The 21,116-nt window shown below is 39.2% G+C and overlaps 1 protein-coding gene across 1 annotated transcript in view; it reads right to left on the bottom strand.

Moving 5' to 3' along the window:
- The window catches only part of eIF5B (eukaryotic translation initiation factor 5B), a 39,952-nt gene that overhangs the window by 8,641 nt on the left and 10,195 nt on the right, over positions 1-21,116 (bottom strand). The window contains exons 5-7 of the mRNA XM_002046797.4: positions 13,255-13,331; positions 10,445-10,640; positions 8,326-8,433 (exon numbers count right to left, since the gene is read on the bottom strand). Coding sequence (XP_002046833.1) covers positions 8,326-8,433; positions 10,445-10,640; positions 13,255-13,331 — 381 coding nt within the window. The remainder of the gene's footprint in view (positions 1-8,325; positions 8,434-10,444; positions 10,641-13,254; positions 13,332-21,116) is intronic.

The raw sequence follows: 21,116 nt of genomic DNA, 5'->3' as shown, positions 1-21,116 counted from the left end.
CTTCTTTAACAGGTGCTGCTCGGAATTTTCGGGGATTTCTTTGCTCAGCAAATGTGTTGCTGGCTTTTGCTTTGCTTAAATTTTATAGGAAATTGATTTCACTCAATTTGTGTGATTCGATTGTAGGCACCATATAATGTTGAGCCCTTTACCATTTCTGATATAGATATCATTCGTCTAGTATGGTTCTACATTATATATATATATATATTTAATAACATTATATAATATATATACCTAATATCTTTGACGGATTGACTGATCAATTGACAGAAAGATTGAATTACTGGATGACTGACTAAAAGACCTACTGACTGATTGACGAACTGACTGACGGACCGACTGACTGAGTGAATGACTGACTAAATGACAGATTGGCTAATTGACAGAAAGATTGAATCACTGGATGACTGACTGAAGGACAGACTGTCTGATTGAAGGACTGACTGACAAACCAACTGACTGAATAACAAGCTGATTAACTGACTAAGTGAATGGCTGACTTAATGACGGATTGATTGACTGACTGACTCACAGACTGACTAAATGACAGAGTGCATGACAAACTGACTGACTAACTGATTCATTGGTGACTATCTTGATATCTACATAATATTTTATATTCTAGTTACTATTTATGGATAGAAATTTGAACTTTTGTTGCAAAATTGTTCAGTTTTTTAAGCAATTTTAGGCAAAAAGCGATAATAGAAACAATAGCTTTATGAATTACTGCTTAGATTGCATTAGAACTGGAATTGTATCTACCTTTATCTAAATACATTTAGCATTTATCTATATGTAATGTACTCTACAAGTATCTTATGCATCTCGTTCATATGACGCTTAGTTCTTGACTAATTGGCCAAATGACGAGCCAAGCGACCGAGCCAGACAAACTGTCAGCCCTTTTTGGTTTATTGTTCTACTTTAAGAATTGCTCGTGGGCGGCAGCGACGTTGACGTTGACGTCGACGCTGACGTCGCTGTCGCTGTCGCTGTCTGCTGTACATTTCGTTCTGGCCAAAAACGTATGGCATGCAGAATGCCAGACCAGACCAGGCCAGGGCAGGCCAGGCCAGGCCAGACCCGACCCGACCAGCAGTCCGTGCCGCCCCACATCATCTTGCGTTGCGATTAACAAACGTCAATTAAGTATATTTATTTTGGCAGCGCGTGTAACCAAAAAAAAAAAAAAAAAAAAACAGAGAAAAAAGATACACACACATACCGAGAAATGCTCCAACGAATAAGTATTTATGCGATTTTCCGACTTTTGTGCAAATTCAGCATATCCGGCCAAGAAACTGAAATGCGACGATGTCGAAGGCGACCGACTGACCGACAGACCGACCGACCAGGCGACGGGGCGACGACGACGTCAATTCCAAGCCACAAAAAAGTGTATATGGCGGGTAATTTGCTAATTACGCTAATTTCTTTTGTTGCTGCTATTCATTTTCATAGTAAAATTTATATACATATAGATGTATATATTTATATATAAAAGGCAGATATATATGTATATTCGGATACACATACAGCTGCGCGGAGACACAAGTCGAGGCAGACGGAGCGCAAAAAAAAAGTGCGTATCTAAGCGGATTTTATTATCTTATCGCTAGCCAGAATGACTTTCAGTGTGTGTGTGTGTGTTTTTTATGACTGTGCAAACTACACTCGAAACATGAAGCGCTCTAGGCGGTCGCCTAGCCAAACAACAGGAAATAAGCATTTTTATGAATGAAACGTTGGCGAGCGAGCAAAACACACCAATAGATACAGATACAGATACATAGATGCACAGATACAGATACAGATACAGATACAAATACAGCTCCACTTACAGTTACGTGCAAAATGTTTAGCTTAAGTGAAAAATGCCAACAAAAAAAAAATTGGTGCATTTTGATTTTTTGGGCATTAGAGAGTTATAGATATATAGATATAGATATAGATATAGATATAGATATAGATATAGATATAGATATAGATATAGATATAGATATAGATATAGATATAGATATAGATATAGATATAGATATAGATATAGATATAGATATAGATATAGATATAGATATAGATATAGATATAGATATAGATATAGATATAGATATAGATATAGATATAGATATAGATATAGATATAGATATAGATATAGATATAGATATAGATATAGATATAGATATAGATATAGATATAGATATAGATAAAGATATAGATATAGATATAAATATAGATATAGATATAGATACAGATATAGATATAGATATAGATATAGACATAGATATAGATATAGATATAGATAGAGATAGAGATAGACCCAGATATATTAATTTTAAAACTTGCGTTTATAGTTTCTATTAGCTTAGTTTTCATTCATGGTTCGCTTTAGCAATAATAAAAGCTATTGCTGTTGGTTTTATGGTCTGTTTGCTCCACTTTACATTATTTTATATACATAGATACAGTTTTTAGATACGTATATTCGTTTTTTTTTTTTTTTTGTTGCTGTTATTGAATGCGCCCACACATTTATTTGAACCTAAACAAGTGCCCGACTAGAATATGCCCTAAAACCAGCAGCAAGCATTAGACATTCCCTTTAAAAATGTTGTCTTTTTTGAAGTTTTGGGGAAATGGGGCAAGTTATTAACGTGACTCATTTCTGAATTATGCTTAAAAAACCACAGCTCATATATGTATTTATCGATCTTACGAAAAAGGCAAGAATATTTAAAATGAATTTCAGGGTGAATATTTACATCGAACTACACAGACCACCAGCCAGACGTGTCTAGATGTACTCAGCTCTTCGCTCTCATCAAGAATATATAAATATTCTTTCTACTAACTGTCACATACTTCTGCAACAAATCATAATACCCCTTACAACCAATCTTAAGGTGGATTCTTTGGCGTACAGCATAATTTACTGCTGCTGCTTTTTACTCAAAGACTCGCTGCGAGTCTTGTTCATTCATGAAATTTTACTTTTACTTCCGGCTAAGCAAGCGGCACACCTGCCCCTGCCTTTGGGCTGGCACACAAGGGTTTAAGCTACTTCCGCTGCTGCTGTTGCCTTTGTTCCATTCACTTCCGAGTTGAGGCCACGCCCTAAGACGACCAACTGCCACCACACACACACACACACTCAAGAGCGTGTGCCTCCTTTGCGGTATCTTTTATTCATTCTACGTGCGGAAGCATTCATATCCGTTCTGCCGCTTCCGTTCTAAGGCAGGCGCTGCTGCTGCTGCTGCTGCTGCTTCGGCTGCTGCTGCTGCTGCGGCTGCTGCATCAAATTGCAACCCGCATCTGCTGCTGCCTTTGACTGCAATCTGCTTCCGCAGCGCCTCAGCTGGAACATATTTTCCATTTAATTACTTGTTCCGACTCTTAACGCTGTTTCTAGCGCTTTATAGTTGTTCGTTCTCGTTGTTGTTGTTGTCACTTCCATTGTTGTCGTAATGCTCAGAGTACTTCTTTGTCGCACACGTATCGCATTTGTTTCGTATACTTCGCAGCGCAGTACCCCAAGCCAAGATATGACGCAGTTGCCCATTGATAAAAGTGGTTGGTTGGTCGCCTTGTGATACCCTTACATAAACAATTCTTTATATTGGGCAGCTTATGTGCTCAGCTAATAAATATATTGTATTTAAAGTTGAAAGACTGCCAAATGCCTTAAGTCCCGTCTGCCTGATAATGATGCATTGCGCTCTTAAATCATCCAAAAGGAACTAGTCACTTTTATCAAGAAATCCAAAATTAGCACGAATTCGATTTTGCAGTCAAAATTGAATACTTTTCTATAATTGAATTATAGTTCGTGATGAAATTCTATACACGACATTTCAAATAGGAAAAAATAGGTAGTCGTATTGAATTGTGCATCGCAACGACTTCGCGTTGCTCTACAAATTTGCCAAAGGCGACAAACGGAAGTTGTACGTCCATTTAGGCTTAACAATTGAAAATCTTTGCTCGTAATGCGACGGCACATGCATTAAGCACTACGATTTCCGCTATAAAGGGGCGACTTGCATTTTACAGTCCATAAATTAAACACGATCAGCTGCCAGCGTTGGCAAAGGGATAACGGCTACTACACAAAGTAATCAACCCACAAAGATCCCGAGGCATTTAATTAACAGAAAACTGAAAAATAAAAGAGAAAAAAAAAAGAAAACAAAACAAAACAAAACCAGCAGCAGCAGCAGCATGTTGAATAAGCTTTCATTTCCGGTGCATATCAGCGCCGACTCGCGGCATGAATGAAATTATTAAAGATATCGATCGCTGGTTCGATCTCCCAACCAAAAACAACTGGAGAAAAACGAGTAGCCAGAGTAGTAGCCCGGACAGGAGCCCGCTCGACGGGTAACAACCATCAGCAGCAGCAGCAACAAAGAGTAGCACCAAACTAAAGGCAAACGTATGAAAATGACTGACTAGAGGATACTCTGTAGTACCTATAGACCTAGAGCTTTCCACTCATAATAGTTTTTACAATAACAGCTGGAGTAGCATAAGTATTAGAAGGCATTAAAATACATGATTATTTCAAGCTCAACGTCGCTGGTTCAAACCCACGACTATTTCGAAGTGCCTGAGCTGAATTACAGAAGCGATAGGAAAGTTGCTAGTTCAAATCCACGAATATTTTGTATTGTCTTAGCTGCATTACAAATGCGAGAAGAAAGTTGCTGGTTCAAATCCACGAATATCCATTAGCTTTGCAACTTTGATTGCTTGTAACTATTTTCTGAACTATTCATGGACATATTAAACATACCCTCTAAAAGCTTTTTCAAGAGGGTATCCAAACGTCCTACAGCGATTTATATATATATGTATGATATATAGTATATATAAATATATTTATCTGCATACGTAGATCAATGAATCTGCAACACGTTTGCATTTACATAGCTGAATTTCGCTTTCTTCGTGCTTTTGGACTGTTGCGCTTTAATAAACGCGGCTAAAAAGCCAACCAGACTATTTAACTTTTTAATGCGGACAGCTAGGCACACACACACACACACACACATATATATATATATGCATACACACACGCAAGCGCACACACCATATGTCGAGTGTTTGTCGGATTTGGCGCTGAGCAACGCCTCCAACTTCCGTTCGCTGTTTGGTTCGGCCTTTAAATGCAGGCAGGCAAAAGAAAATGAGAGAAACAAGCAAAAATGCTTTAGCAGGGTGTACTCGACTAACAAATACACTGTATTTGGGCTGCATGTAAACTATGACTTAGCAAAGTAAGCGTTTCATTTATTTATCTCGGCTTCTAATTGTCTCTGAGATCAGCCCGTTTGTTAGCGTTCATTAAAAATATATTTAATTTAAGGTTCGATTATATATTTTGTTTATAAATGTTGTAGCAAGGCTGCAAACTGATTTTAAGCCAGTTCGAAGCTTGAATTCCAATTAATTTTTTACTATTAACCTAAGCCCTAAACAAATCCGGCTGCACAATTAAACAACTTATTTTAACTCTGAACTGAATTTTGTGTTTCCTTAAAAAAAAAGCTTGGGTTTTATTATGAAAATATATTCAAAGAGAGACTCAGCTACAAAACTCAAATAGCTTTGGCCCCAACTTTTACAATTATCCAACCATATTTGAAAGTTGTCAATTTTGGCTAGATATCAAATGTAGCGCGCCTTTTGCATATGAAAATATTGACGACTTGCAATATTTCCGGTGGACAAGCGCGCAGTTAAAAATTAAAAAAAAAAAAAATGAACTGGTTGAAAGAGATTTCCAAGTTTGAACCAGAAGTTAGATTCAAGCAAGCAGAAAACCAGGTTCAGGCAGTTGCTGCGAAACGTGAACCTTGCATTTGCAGCCTTGTTTTTAGTTCTCTGCAAAAATCAAAGCGTAATGTAATCAATATGCAATTCGTACAACCCTTAGTTCAAGCCAAGGACCTTCAAATTATGCATGAGATTTACCCTCATTAGCCCCAAGGAGCTGTTGTTGTTGTCCGGCTCAAATTACGCTGCACACTTTGACACTTGGCTGTCGCATTGTGAGCCTCAATTGACCCGAGGTTAAGGGTTGCACAGCACGCACTGGCGGGCAGCTGACCAAACGATCGAAGCAATCAATAAACCAGCAAAAAAAAAAAAAAACCAAAACGGGAACTGGAAGTGGTTTCTGGGCTGGTGTAAATGCCGCTTGGGAACGGAAGTTTTGGTGGAAACAATTACGCGGCGCTCAAAAACAAAAGGGCCCACAACAACTCGAGGCAAGGCAGGGCAGGGCGAGGCTGAGGCTGAGCCACTTTGCCATTACAGATTTAATTAGATAATTAATAAAGGCAATCAATGGCAGGGCCAAGGCCTGCTCTCTGGCCATCTGGCAGCCAGTTGGGCAGGCAAAACACCGAACGGCTGACACGCACGCGCAAAAGCCAGCTCCAGAGGCATCAGCAGCAGCCGTTCCAAAGGAAGTTGTTGGACCCCTGCCTCAAGTCCAACAGCAGAGTTGGCGGAAATCGCGAGGCAAAGGAAAAAAAATTCCACAACAACAACTACAACAACTGGCAGCATTGGCGACAAAAACAACAACGACAACCTATACACTCGGCATTCTTTGGCAGAAATAACGTGCACATTTAAAGTAGAGTTGATTGGGGACTCACATGTTCTCGTATCCCCCCAGAAGGCCGCAACGTACCTAAGTCGACTTGATAAATGAACTACAAATGTGGTAACTTTTTATATTGATAGAGTTTCAAAATGTTCAGCTTTTACTTTGAGTGTGGTTTCTCTAGGGTAGTGCAGCAAAGTTATCGATAATCGGGACAATCGATAAGAGTTTAAATCGAGAATTGCAATAAGAGTTATCGACCACTATCGATAATAATCGGTCATCAAGCCAGCCGGAAATCGTTAAAAATCGATCTTTACAATATATGCGCTAGCTTTTGATAATAGCAGATAAACTAACCAATCGATAATAGTATCGATAGTGTTATCGATAGCTGTGCAAAACGAGCAGTCTGTTAGCGCTATGAATATATTTAAAGGATGAATTTTTAAATGACAACGTAGAGTATTAAAGTATTCAAGCAAGAACAGCACAGAAAATCTGTATAAATTTAACTTTAGAAAGAGCTGAAGCAAAAAAAAAAAAGGAGGAAAATGTTAAAAAGAATGACGATGAATGACGGGAAGCGCACAGCTTAGCTGCGCTCTGCTGGATAATTGAGGAAGTTATAATTGCCAATGAAGCCAACCAGCCCAGACTAAGAGATTGCCACGCCGACCAACAGAACAACCGACCGACAGACCGACCGACCAAGCAGCCGGGGGACCAAGCGATCCGGCTGCGCTGCTGCGGATCCCCTGGCAGCGGAGTCAAGCAGATTGTACGAAACGGGGCGAACCCTTTTGCAAAAAAGATCGCAGTTGTTGCCGCAGTAGCCAATTCAAGTTGTTGCTGTTGGTTTTTTTTTTTTTTTTTTTAATTTTTTTTTTTTTTTGTTGTGATTGTGGCAAGAGGAAACAGTTATTGTTGTCTCTCGGGCTGACGACGGGAAACAGGACATGTCTTCGCATAAATTGAATGCCAGTTGCAGTCGTCTGTCCCCACCTCCCCAAGCTTTGTGTGCAACGGAAGGACATTAATTGAAGCTCTCGTTCGCAATTCACTCTAATCTTCAAACAAACGAGACGCATTTTGATTTATGCGATGATAATCATAAAAGTGGTTGCTTTCTCAGGCCCGAATCAGCTGTTAAATCAGCACATTAAGTTGGCTGCGCCAGCACCAAGTTTTCGTGTCTGTGTGTGTGCGAGTGTGTGTAAATATGTCTGTCTGCATACATTATGTGTGTCGGTGTTCTAAAACGCAATTGCATCACGAGAGCATTCGCAAATAAACAATAAATACCAAGTGTAGCAGACACAACGAGCACCTGTGTCAACAATGGAAGAAGCGCCCGGAGTTGGATACAAACCAATCCAAAAGCAGCAATTCGAATGACGCAGTTCATAAACTGCGAGATGGGCCCTTACGTGCACACACACACACACACACACACACAGATACACGCACACGCACATTTTGTATCTAGATACTTGACACGATTTTGAAGAGGCCCGTTCAAGACAAGGATGTTCATTGTGCACGCCGCTCGCAAGTCTCAATTGTTAGAACCGACCCTGGATGGATCTACAATGCCTGCCCATTGAGTGTGCCTGTTGTGGTGCTCTCGCAGAATAGTTAAATATTTGCGTGGCTCGGACACTTCGTCTTCGTCTTTTACTTCGTCTACTTCACTAATCACTCACCTCTTTGCTCGGCACGCAGATCGGTGTGCCCACCTTAACTATGCCATTCTCAACCATAACGCCTATGATGATCGGATCGCGACTGTTGAATATAAATTGTGGCAGTATCTGTGAAAGGATAGAAAACCGAGATTAGATCGATGTTTGATAATTATCCGAAGTACTTATGCTTAAATGGTATTTTGAAGGAAAAGGAATTTGGGACTTTCTAAATATGGGTTATCATAATAAGATCATTTATGACGATCATTTATGACACGTTCAAATCTTCCATTGAAAGAAAAAGATATAAGATTATATTTTATGTCGTCATTTCTATTTCTTGAGCCTAATAAATTTAAACTTTCATGAGATTAAATGCAAAATTAGACCTTGGTGTTGATCAAACGAACTCTTTTTTCCAGGTAGATATCAAAATAAAATCATGTTCCCTGTATCCAAGGCTTAAAATATAAGAATATCTGAATAGAGATCATATCATCTATTTGTATCTCTGATGAAATTCAGTCAAAGTGTATATTTGAAATAATAATTAATATATTTTTTTGAGTAAAAGATCTAATATACAGATGGTATTTTCTTTTCCTTAAGTTAATTCATTTTGATCATATATATGATGTAGGAAAAAAGATAATTAGAACAGACTCAGATTATAATCAAAATCTCTTTTGAGTTAAAAAGAATCGGATTATTAATATTAAATCGAATATTGAGATTATCTATGCCAAGCTTATTTTTAATCGTTTCTAAAGATAAATGCAATTTGTGTGCCTTCGGTTTTTTTTAAGAGCGTTGCCAATGATATTGCGCCTGCAGCTGGCATTTAAAAGGGCCACTCTGAGCTGATATGAGAAGGTAAGAGGCAAGGTAATAACTTAACTAAACAACGTCATTGTTGGGGCTGCATCTAAGCAGCCAGCAACAAGGTGAGCCACGACTGCCAACTGGCAACTGCCAACTGGCAACTGGCCACAGCTGTGTGCCCAATTAACAGCACAGTGGGAGACGAGACGGTGGCTAGAATGGCCAACTCTGTTTTAATACGCGAGCGCTAGGGTCGTCGACAAGCCAGCCAACAATCGTTGACTGCGACTATAACCTAATGATTAGCTATAAATCAAATATGCTATTTTAACATTATTTGAGCAGGAAGTGTGGACGTGATGCAAGCGTCTCTCGGACAGGCCTTAATCGCTCGCTCGCAGCTCGCCGAGTGGCGTTTCTTGGGCAGCAGAGCGCACGCATCATTAGCCACAACGGGCCGGAGCTGGCCTAGCTGGAGACCTGCATTTGCAGTCAACCACAAAGCGAGCTGATTGCATTTTACACCTGTAGCTTTTGGCGTAATTATGTTTCGATCAAGGCTCACGAAAAATAAAAAAAAATAATGCATGTAAATATTACAAGCTGTGCCGAAGATTAAATACCCTATGCGGGCATACTAAATTAAATTAAGCAGATGGGCTCAGGTAATTTGCTTGACTTAGTAGCTCTAAGTGCATACATATTTTCTTGACTTGGGTTCGAACCCTCAACTTCCTGCTAAACGTGAGGCTCTTTATTAAGTAACTGATCACATAACTGATCACTGACTCGATCGCTTCTTACTCAACTTAATTAACTAAATTATCACAAGAGCACTCAGTGTTCATTTTCCTTTATACCTCAAATTTAGTGCTCAAAGTGTCATCTTAAAGCCATTGCATTACTTTAACAACTATTCATTAGCTAAATGATCCTGTGAGCTCAAAGAAGCTATATGACAGAGCAGCTCAAAGTATATATTCACATATATTTTGCCTTCACGGGGGTTCGAACCCTAAGCTTCGAGCTCAGCGTGCCGTACAGCACAGCTATCGTGCTACTCCAGCTATTAACTAAAATAAGAGGATCATGTGAGACCAAAAGAGTTATATGAAAGGTTAGCTAAAGGCATATACTCAGATATATAATTTAATCAATAATCAAGAAGATATTTTATTAGAAGATAATGGTCTACGTTTACTCAGCTAAGGCTGGACCTCTGTCTGTCTAGCTTTAATGAGTAAATATCCTCATCGGATTTATATATGCTTAAATAGAGACATATGCTTACAATAACTGATTAATCTGAACTCACCTTTAGTTTGCATGGAAAGACGGCTATTGAGCGGAATTCTTCGCGTTTCTTTTGCTTCAGCTCCTCGCGGTAGCTGGTGAACTTGTCGAACAGATGATAGATAATGTCCGCTTGAAAGATCTTGACACCCAGCGAATCGGCCATTTCCTGCGCCTCGCGCTCCACTTTCACATCGAATGCCAAGATTGTTGCATATCTGACGGCGTCCAAGCATAGATCGGGAATGACAAAGAGCAGTTGGTATTTTAGAGAACGAACACGCCACGGCAATTGTGTGCAATTAAATGTATAACAAATGATCGTGTTACATTACAATTATAATAATAATCAACATCATCATAATCATAATCAGAAACTATCCAACGTGTTTGGGTTTTCCTGTGTCGAGTGTCGAGTTGGGCTAATTATATTTCCACATGTTGCAAGCTAAGCCCTGCCCCCACCACCAGAACCAGGAAGCGTCAATAATTGAATAGAGACGATGCCGATGCCGATGTCTCTGGTTCTCCATCTCCATTCTTCTTCTTTTTCAACGACGTTGTTTGCTTAGCTTGGCCAACATCAATGACAGGAAACAGTTGGCATTAAGTCGATACGTGCCACCGTTTGGAGTCAGCCGACGCGGCGTCTCATTGGCGACCGGAAGGGTCTACAAATTGTTGTGTTGCTCGAAAATGTTTTGGCAAGGCATTCGGCATCGAAAGTTCAAAATAATAATTCATGAAGCAACTGTTTTAATTACGGGTAACTTTGCTATATGCAAGAGTCTTTGTTTTACAAAGATTGAACAATAATTGAGCTGTGATTGATACAATATTCTAAACGAGAAACACTTTTGCCAGATTTCTTAATATTAATTAATGGGCAACGATTGAGCTGTGATTGATGGAATATTCTAGGTAAATGAGGAAACAAAAAGAGGCGAGGATCAGCTTTGCCAGTGCTCATAATTTTAAGAGTAAATAATTAGGTACGACTTTAATTATAGTTTAAGTGGTCCATGAGTAGTCTATGATTGATTGAATTGATTGACTGAATATTCTAGGTGAATTTGACAGCCGAAAGTGCCGAGGATCAGTTTTGCTAGTTCTCATAATATTGATAGAGTAAATCATTAAATAAATCCCATTCAAACCCCCAAGAAATTTGTTAACTAATTGTATTGCTGTTAAAGGCAGGCAATGATTGAGCTATGATTGATGGAATATTTCAAGTGACTGAGAGACCGAAAAAAAATATAAAAATTATTTTCTGATTTCTTCATATTGATAGAGCAGTCATACAACAAAGATAAAACACAGGGATTTAGAATGATTGAATAATGATTGAGCTAAGACTGACTACATATTCCTTGTGAATGGCGCTCAGTAATTGTGTAGCCTAACTTATATGGTCTTTTTTGAAACTTTAATTTAAGTTTAAATAATAATTAATAAATGAACACTCATTATTTGATCTTTCGCATTGGGTGGCTAAAGTTTTATGTTGCCCCACAGTGTAAGAGTTACCATAAAGACAGTTAAAGATTTTTATTATGCTTGTGGCAAGATAAATGTGGACAGCCAAGGACGGAGTCGCCATCAACGATGTCAGGCTGGGAAGGCACTTAAAAAATTAACAAAAAAAAAAAGTAATAACGAATAAGAAAAAAAACAACAACAAATTTCGTGATCACCTGCAGCGTAAAAAGCAAAATTTTATGGTTAAAAATTCCGTGCGCGTAAGAATCATCAATAAATAAACGGCAACACATAGTAAAAATGTAATATTGAGTTTTTATAGCCGGCCCGTTCGCCTGCGCCAGACTGTGGGGGAGCGTGTTGTATCGGCAAGATACGCGCAAGCGACACACGAAAGCACTTGAAACACACTTCGCATTCGTAGAGAGGCGGTGGGAGGTTGGAAGGGGAAGAGGGGGACAGCAGAGTGCTTTCAGAGCATAAATAACTCAAATGGCTGCGCATGCGCAAGGGCCGGATATGTTCGGCAGCGGAAACGCCACGTCTATTACATGGGCGTAGATATGCAGATACAAATGTATCTGAAAGCCGCACATTTCTATTTTTTTTTGTTTTTTTTGTTGTTTGTTGAAGTTTGCGTTGTTGTTGTTTTGCATGTGACGCAGTAATTTGAGCGTTGTGCCCGTAGAATTGTGTGGGCCGAACGAATTGTGAATGTATCTACAACTGCAACTGCAACTGCATCTGCAGATACATCTGCATTTGTATCTGTATCTGCATTTGAGCTGCGTCGCTTTGTTGCTGCCAAGCAGAGCACGAAAATAGTTGCCGCTGCAATTGGAAACTGCTCATTAGCAGTCAAGGAGACAGACAGAGAGGCATTTGGCATTTCATTTTCACTCCACTTAACGCTCGGTCAGGAGGCAAAAGCGACTCTAATGAGATAAAGCCGCCGTCAGAGCAAATATTTAAAGGGTATCTCGCATAATAATAAATCATGAGCATCGAGAGCCTGGCTGGAAAGTGCATTTTCTGATTGCCGCTAAATGAATCACTTAACCCAAAGCAACCACAGACGGGCAGCCACAGTTCGTGTCGGCTATATCAGACGCTCTTCAAAGAGCCGCTGCCGTTGTTTATAAGTCTTTTGTTCTGGGCGGGGGCAGAGTCGTGTTAATAAAGTTAAGCTGCAATAAAATTGAATTGTTCCCTGTCGAATGCCTGGGCTGATGCAGCGGCAACAATGTTGTCGCCAGAGCTGATATAATAATGATATGTGGCCCGCTTGTCGCTTGCCGGTTTCGAGTCGAAATCGTTAAGGATATATATTCGTTTATTTCGTTTACTTACTGCGCCTCATGCTCCAACATCGTTGAGGCCTTCATCACATCACGCTTGACCACGGGCCCAATGCGTATGGCGGAATACTGTAAAAGAAGCAAAAGATACAGATACAATTGAGTGCTAAGAAAAAGCAAGGGATATGATTTATGCCTAGACCTCCCAGAACTTAATTAAAACTAAGCCGCTTCTTTAACACGATATAAAGCTTTTAAGCAAATATGAATTCGATTTTATTAGTCTATTATATTTGGCTTATGTTTATTTAAAGTCCTATCTATGTGCACGTGTTTGAAGTTAAATACCTCTGGCTAACGGAAATGATAACAAAAATGTGACAATCAAAGCGATTCTCTTGAACCATAATCGAATTTCAAATTCTGACGCACCACGCAGCTGGAAAGTTCTCAAAAATTGTGGGCGGAGGGAAAATGCGTAAATAGCAGATGCAAAGCTAATTAGATAAAACGCACAGAATGACATCGATACGACAACGGGTGCAAAAGGTAAAAGGTCGAGTTGCCAGCAAAGTGACACCTACCTACACATTGCTGACGTCAGCACTTCACGTTCAAAAGGTGGCCACAGGCACGAGGCGTGAGGTCAGGGGGCAAGGGGCCGTGTTGTCACGGCTGAGAAGCGCTCTTAAAGAGTTCGTTTCAAGACCAAAAAGCGATCAGTCAGCGGTCGAGTCAATGCTAGTGCTGTCAATTCAGCTATTTTCTGGCTAAACTTGGGTGTTTTGGCTGTCATTTCAATAACATATACAAATGCAACCCTGTTCATATCATAATTTAGCTATTTTCAGCGATTATTAACACTGCCTTTAGTTGCGGCAGTTGCCAACACTGGTCAGATTTCGTGTCTGCACGGCTAAATAGCAGCTTGAAATTACAAATTGGATAATTGCTGTTTATTTTTATTGTTGTTGCTGTTGTTTTTTTTCTTCATTTTATTTCTTATTGTTGCTACCCTTCTTTAGTTCTGCACGTTCCGGTCAACTTCCGTTCTTATGCACATCTATTATTTACATTTTGGGCCAACTTCCTTTACTGCCTTCGCGCTGCTGATTTCATTAAAAATGCGGTCGCAACGTGTTTATGAATGAAAATTAAGCAATAAGCTCTTCAAGCTGCCAGCGTGTCTGTGTGTGTGAGAGAGGGAGAGTGTGTGTGTGTGTGTGTGTGTGTATATTTGTGCTTGTATGCGTGCATGTCTCTGTGCGATGCAGGAAGAATTACTTCCGTTGTTGTTGTTGTTGCTTTGTTTTTGTTTTCATTTATACGTACATTTACTCATTCATTCATTTGCTCATTCACTCGCTCGTTTGTTCACTCATTCATTTGTTTTGTATACCCTTTCAGGCGGTATTATAGCTAAAGCATTAAATGTGTAACACTTTGAAATAAATTGTATAAAATGTATGAAATATGATTCTCAAATATCTATCTTTGATCTGATCTGAAAAACATATCCATTCATCTGAAGGCGCTTCTTTCCTACTCTACACAGCTGCTTTTGCAAAATATTAATTGAATTCTCTACTAGGGTATTTGGTCTTCGATAAACGGACAATTTAGTTTTGTTTTGTTTTTTTTTTTTCTTTTTCTTGTTTTTATATTGACGCTCTTGTTGTTGGTTTTTTGTGTTCTTGGCAGCGACTACGTCGCATTAATGAAAACGTTGGCATTGTCTGCTTCTTCGCGCACTTCCTTCCTTTCATTCTTTTATAGCCTATATGTAGATATATAGTACATGTGCCGCAAAACATGAGAAAAAGCGCACAAAATAAAATTCATTCATTAAATTCAGCGATACGATGAACGCGCCATGGAGTAAGAAAGTGGGCTAGCCAGCGCGAAAGAGAGAGAGAGAGAGCGAGGTAGACAGAGGGAGAGTCAGCGGGCTCCAGTGATTGGGTTAAGGGGGTAGATGGTAAAGAGAGAGCGTGTGTTAGAGCGAGACAGCTAATTTAGTTGTTTGCCTTTGCACAATGGACTACAATTTTCATACGTTTTGTGCACCATTTCTTGACATTGTTGTTGTTCTTCTTCTTAACTTTTACGCTGCGACCAGCTCTACAAAGTTGTTGTAATGAGAAGCAGCAATTATGAGAATTACGAAAGAGAGCTAATCAATTTGCTGTTTCAGCTGGCTTCTGCTGCTACTACTACTGCTTGTTCTTCTTCTTCTACTTCTGTTTCTTGGTGGCTTTTTATATTCGCCTGACTTTGCATTTTGTTGTGGGCGTTGCGCGTTGCCAATGCAATCGCATATTTGCATGCAACTACGTCTCGATTACAAATTGTTGGCAACGCTTCGCGCTAAGCATGGCAGAGTGCCTCGGCTTGCGAAACTCGCCATGAGTGCGAGTGCATGTGTAAGTGTGTGTGTGTGTGTGTGTGTGCGAGTGCTGTTGACTTTTAATTAAAATGCATAGGGGAATCAAATTACCTACACAACCCTATCAGCGTAGGTATGTAGTATGCGCGTAGCCTCTACTAGATTAGAGAGTATTCAATGACGTCGACGCCCGCAGCAGCATTGCGACTAACAATTAAGGCAAAAGCAACCGCAAGAGTAGCAACAGCAACAACAACAACAACTACAACAACAGGTTGATGGCTGCGTGGTTACAATTACAGCCCAAATACCTGAATTAAATGAAACTTACTCAACAGCAGCCACTCGCCAGTTGCATGCGTTTTCACTGATATACCCTATGCAGAGAGTACTTTAAATTTGTCAAGCATGATGCATGATTTAATTACCTCTAAAGTAAGGTAAAGTGTGATTGATTGATTCTATTAAGATTTATATAAAGAACTGTTAACTTGCTTCCATTACAAGTTGTATATCTATAAGCAGACATTTATATAGATATACGTTTATATATAATTATAGACAAAACCAATTTGGATTGACTTTGCTCAAGTTTTTCTCGTGTAATCTAAACCTCCCATCTAACACTTTGCCGTTAACGCATTATAGTTTTTCCTGGCTGCATTATATATAACCCCACGCAGCGGTAACTGTGATTTAGCCAACGTTAACTATAAATATAGACAGCTCCATTAATTCTATTATAAGACTGACTTTCAGGCCCTATCATATTACTGCAGTGTATATGTGTGTCTGCTAATGTATTGAGTGCTTTGCCACGTCAAAAGATATCTATTTTGTTTTCTTGCTGTGTGCGTTGCTTATTTCTGTGCAATTTTTCATTCATGAAAGAAAAAACCGTCACGGACGAACTAACAGACTCCCGAGTTGCTTGTTACGTATATTTTCATTCATAAAAGAAGAAGAAAAAAGTAACAGCAAGAGAGAAAAAAAATAAGTCAACAAAAATTGTTTGGCATGAATGAAAACAACAACTAACTGCGTTGTTGCGGGTGTTGCCTATGTGGGCACACACGCACACACACACACACGCACACAAATACACCAATACCAATACGAACACACGAAAAAGAGGTGTATAAGCAAACAGAGTTTTTTATGAATGGCAGCCACATCTCAGGTTGGCTAGCGACGACGTCGACGTCGACGTCGACTACGCTATATTTGGCCGTTAACGACAACGAGAGGCAAATGTTAATGAAGCCGCAGTTGGTAACAAAAACAACAACAACAACAACAGCAACAGAGATTGCAGGCCAATTGCATAACGGTGCTTGCAACAGCAAACGCAGACGTTTGCCACTGCGCCAGCAGAAGCTCTCCATGTCTGTGGTTATTCCATGTTGACTGTCTTCTCTCCTTTTTTTTTTTGTTTTTGGTTTTCCGACTGCGTCTCATAAAAAAATATGCAACCATATACACTGCGCACCATAAATCAGCGCCAAGTCTGTGGCGTAATGGAAATGCGGCTGCCCAAACTGTATGGCAATATGCATGCTGCGAGGTTAATTGAAGCAGCACCCACTGTACTGCTACCCGGACTACTTCCCATTAAGGAAAAGCATATTTATTAGAGAAATTCTCTTGATAACATAATATTTTAACAAAATTCAAAATTTCATTCGACGATTTTACACAGGCGGAAAAGAGCGAGAGTTAGTGGAGAACACCCACTACTATATCTATATACATGTATACATGTGGAGAGTTTGATATGCTGGCAAAAGAGAGAGTTAAAGTGAAAACTCAACACAGATCAAAATGAAGAGAGCAATTAAGCTATACAAATATGAAAAGAGATTTAAAGCGTTTGCAATGATCTGCTCTGTATAAACACACATAATCAAACACACACACACACACACACACATAGATTATTATTTAATGTTGTTTTCAAGCGGTTTTCATAGTTCGGAATGCGATTCTTTAATGGCCTTTGGTGTGAAATTCGCCAATCATTTAAATTGAGGGGCTGCTAATGAATTATTGTTATTGGCATAGATATTGTGCGTATTGGTTTTATAAGTGAATTATGTTAATTTTCGGGGTATATGTGTTCATGTGTGTGTGTGTTTGACGCACGCCCCCGCTAAACACATGGCCTGAAGATAAAGATAGCAGGCAGGCTGGCAGACAGTCGGCCAGGCCAGGCAGACAGCAACAAGTGCAATTAATTTTTATGAATAGAAAGCGCGGCATTGATCTGCTGCTGCTGCTGCTGCTGCCGCTGCCGCCGCTGCTGCTGCCGTTACGCCCTGCTGCGTCGTGTTTAATTTATAGAAATGTATAGCAAAATGTTTATTTGATCAATAAAATGAATTATTGTACGAGAGCAGATGTGCGTGTGCGCGATAGAAAGAGAGGGAAAGAGACTCTACACATTGTACAAACAAGCAGGCCGTCTGCCAAAATGAATGAAACAACAGAAATAACAACAATAACAGCAGCCAATAATAACTGAATGCCGCAGCAGCGTGTGGGCTGCAATTAAAAAGAGCGCAGATGCCAGCAGCTGAGAGCGCAAGAGCAAGAGCCTTATGTAAATGTATGAATGTGTGTGTGTGTGTGTGTGTGTGTAATTGATTTGTTTCCATACAATTTATTGCCTGTCTGCCGCTTGTTGCTCTTTATTTTATTTAATTTTTTTTTATTTTTTTGGAGAAGCGTGTTTCATTTTTTTGGAGACACTTGCCGAGCTGGTTATTGTCGTCGTTGTTGTAGTTGCCATATTGTGAATTAATGAAACGCGCTCAATGAAATGATGAATGAGGCAGCGGCTAAAGCCAGCCAGACAGAGAGAGAGAGAGAGAGAGAGAGAGAGAGAGAGAGAGAGAGAAGCAAGAAGAGAACAGCCTTAACTCTCTTGCAACTCTTACAACTGCAATAGCTATCGTTTCTATATCAATTTGTGAAGAGTCGCTGGTTTTTGATGTGCCGTAAATTAAACACAAACGCCTTTTTAACGCGTATGGCAATGTGTCTGAAATCAATGGAAAACGTTTCTTTTTTTTTTAAATTTATTTTATTGTTGCTGTCTGCCGGCAACAATAAAACAACAAGACACTTAAATGACAATTTCCGGTCAGTTTGGTCAGAGCCAATATAAATTGGAATCCCTGTTCGTATTTCACAGCGTGGGTGCTTCGAATAATTACTCGAGCTCAATGAAAATATACACAAGCACATACATACAAACAAGCTAAATATGTACAGAGTACCATATATTGATATAAATACCATAGAGGAGTAACTCTAGTGGAGAGCGAGAGAGGAGAGAAGATACTCTTCAAGAAAAAGTTTAGATTTAAAGAGAAGAACTATATAGAGCTAGGTTTATTTATTTATAATTGTGTAACTTGCAGCATGTTACATAATCGACAACAAAACTAATATGCCCACTGCAAAGGCAATTAAATAGTTGACAAGCAACCGCATGGTCGGTTTGGTATGTGCGTTGGCGCTAGTTAGTTACTAAATTTGGCTTAAACGAAGGCGGAACTTGTTACATAGCCGGCCGGCCGCTGCCCACATAAGCCGCTCGCAACTCATGAATGAATGAATGGCAATCAAGCGGCTACGTCAGTCTGTCAGTTTGTCAGTCCGTCAGTCTGTCAGTTTGTCAGTCAGGCCGAGAGTTTGCCATAATTGATTTTTGAAACAACCGCAAAAAAAGTTGACGGCGACAAATTTTGCGTTTCAAATGTGAAAACCGAACAAAGCCATGTGGAAGGCTTAAGGCGAGCATGCCAGACTTGCAGTTACCCTATAACGAGTAAATAGCGAAAACTTACAGCTAATGCTGCTTGCTCTGATTCCCTTCTATTCTGTAACTAGAAGTATGCATATATATACTTGATCAGCATCAATAACAAAGGCGATCTGGCCATCTCCGGCTGTGAGACTCTACGAGCCAGAAACTTGACATTTTTGAGCCTAGGTTAATCGATAAATATCGATTTAGACTTTATTTTCGACTATATTTTTGAGCTTATATTACTAGAGACACCAAATATTATATTTACATTCTCGTAGAGCCTTAACATATCTAAAATACACAACTTTTTGCATAACGCCCCGCCGTTTCGATAAAACTGAAGAAATAAGCTCTGTTTAGAAACAACTGCCTTGGGCTCTGGTACGTGAGCACTTAAGTATGACATTTGTAAGCTCTCAAAATTTCAGAAAGATCAGACCTTAAATACCCGAGTTAATCAAGAATGCATTTCCCAGTAGGGGGCTAAGAGAAGAAGGAAATTCTAGTGTTAGGGTATCTCCTAGTCGAACAGTGCCAACTAGATCTGTCTTGCTCGTTTCACTCTGTTCTATTCTATTCTATTTTATTCTATCATAAGCTGCTCAATTTTAGAGGCAAATGATTTACATTGAATAGATTGTTTTGGATGAGTTCACAATAAATCAGATGCCAGCGCGTTCCAGTTATTTGCCACAACAGTTGACAACTGTTGCACGCCTCTGACGAGCATTATGTAAGTTGGTCTTGGCCAATTTGCATATAGTAGGCCGTATGTGTGTGTGTGTGTGTGTGTGTGTGTGTTGCGTTGGCGTCTCGATTTGGTCGTTGCCTTTTGGCTTGGGAAAAGTGTTTGCCTGCATAAATGATGAAAATAATGAGACGAGACTGTGGGAAAGCCTACCAAATGTGGGCTGCTCTTAATGAGCTTGGCTAATTGTGCTGGCCCGGGGGCAAAACGAGTTTCAGTTAAGCCCAAATCAAATATTTATGTGTAGCATTTGAAATTCTATAGAAACGCGCTTCGCTTGAATTTCGCAAATAATTGTTTTCTTTTTCTACTAACACAGGTATTTGGAATGAGATATTCAATATAAAGAGTATAGTACAGTATAGAGTACTATAGAGTATATTACAGTAGAATATAGAATGATATGTTATAATATTATAGAGTATTTTAGTACACATTATAGTACAATATTATAGAGCATTAAAATAAATGGGAACCCTAATGAACCAGAAAAATTCCTAGTTTTGCAAAAGAATTATAATTTGTCCGATGTTTGGAGTGAGAATTGGAATACTAGGGTATATAGAGTGGTATAATATTATGTGCCAGAAATAATTCTAGAGTTTCTAGAAAACATTCTGATATCTGTGCTTTTTCACATAACATCAACAAATACAATAAATACATATATGTACTTAAAATGTTGTTTATTGTTGTCAACTTCCGCTATGCATTTCCGATGTTTGGCATTAAATTCGAAGCCGAAAGAACAAATACAAACAAATGCCCTTAAAAATGATATTATTTCTATATAAATATATATAGGAAATATTTGTTAGATGGCATCAAATGGCAAATGCTGAAAATTCATTCATGAAAATGCGTTCAAAACAAATAAATTGAAACAAAAATAAATATATATACACATTCATAATGAAGCAAAATGATTTGCGAATTGCAATACGAGCTGCCATATCCGTTCAGGTA

Source organism: Drosophila virilis, chromosome 3 (assembly GCF_030788295.1).
Source record: "Drosophila virilis strain 15010-1051.87 chromosome 3, Dvir_AGI_RSII-ME, whole genome shotgun sequence".
NCBI classification, from domain to species: domain Eukaryota; kingdom Metazoa; phylum Arthropoda; class Insecta; order Diptera; family Drosophilidae; genus Drosophila; species Drosophila virilis.
This window is presented reverse-complemented; position numbering and strand designations above follow the sequence as displayed.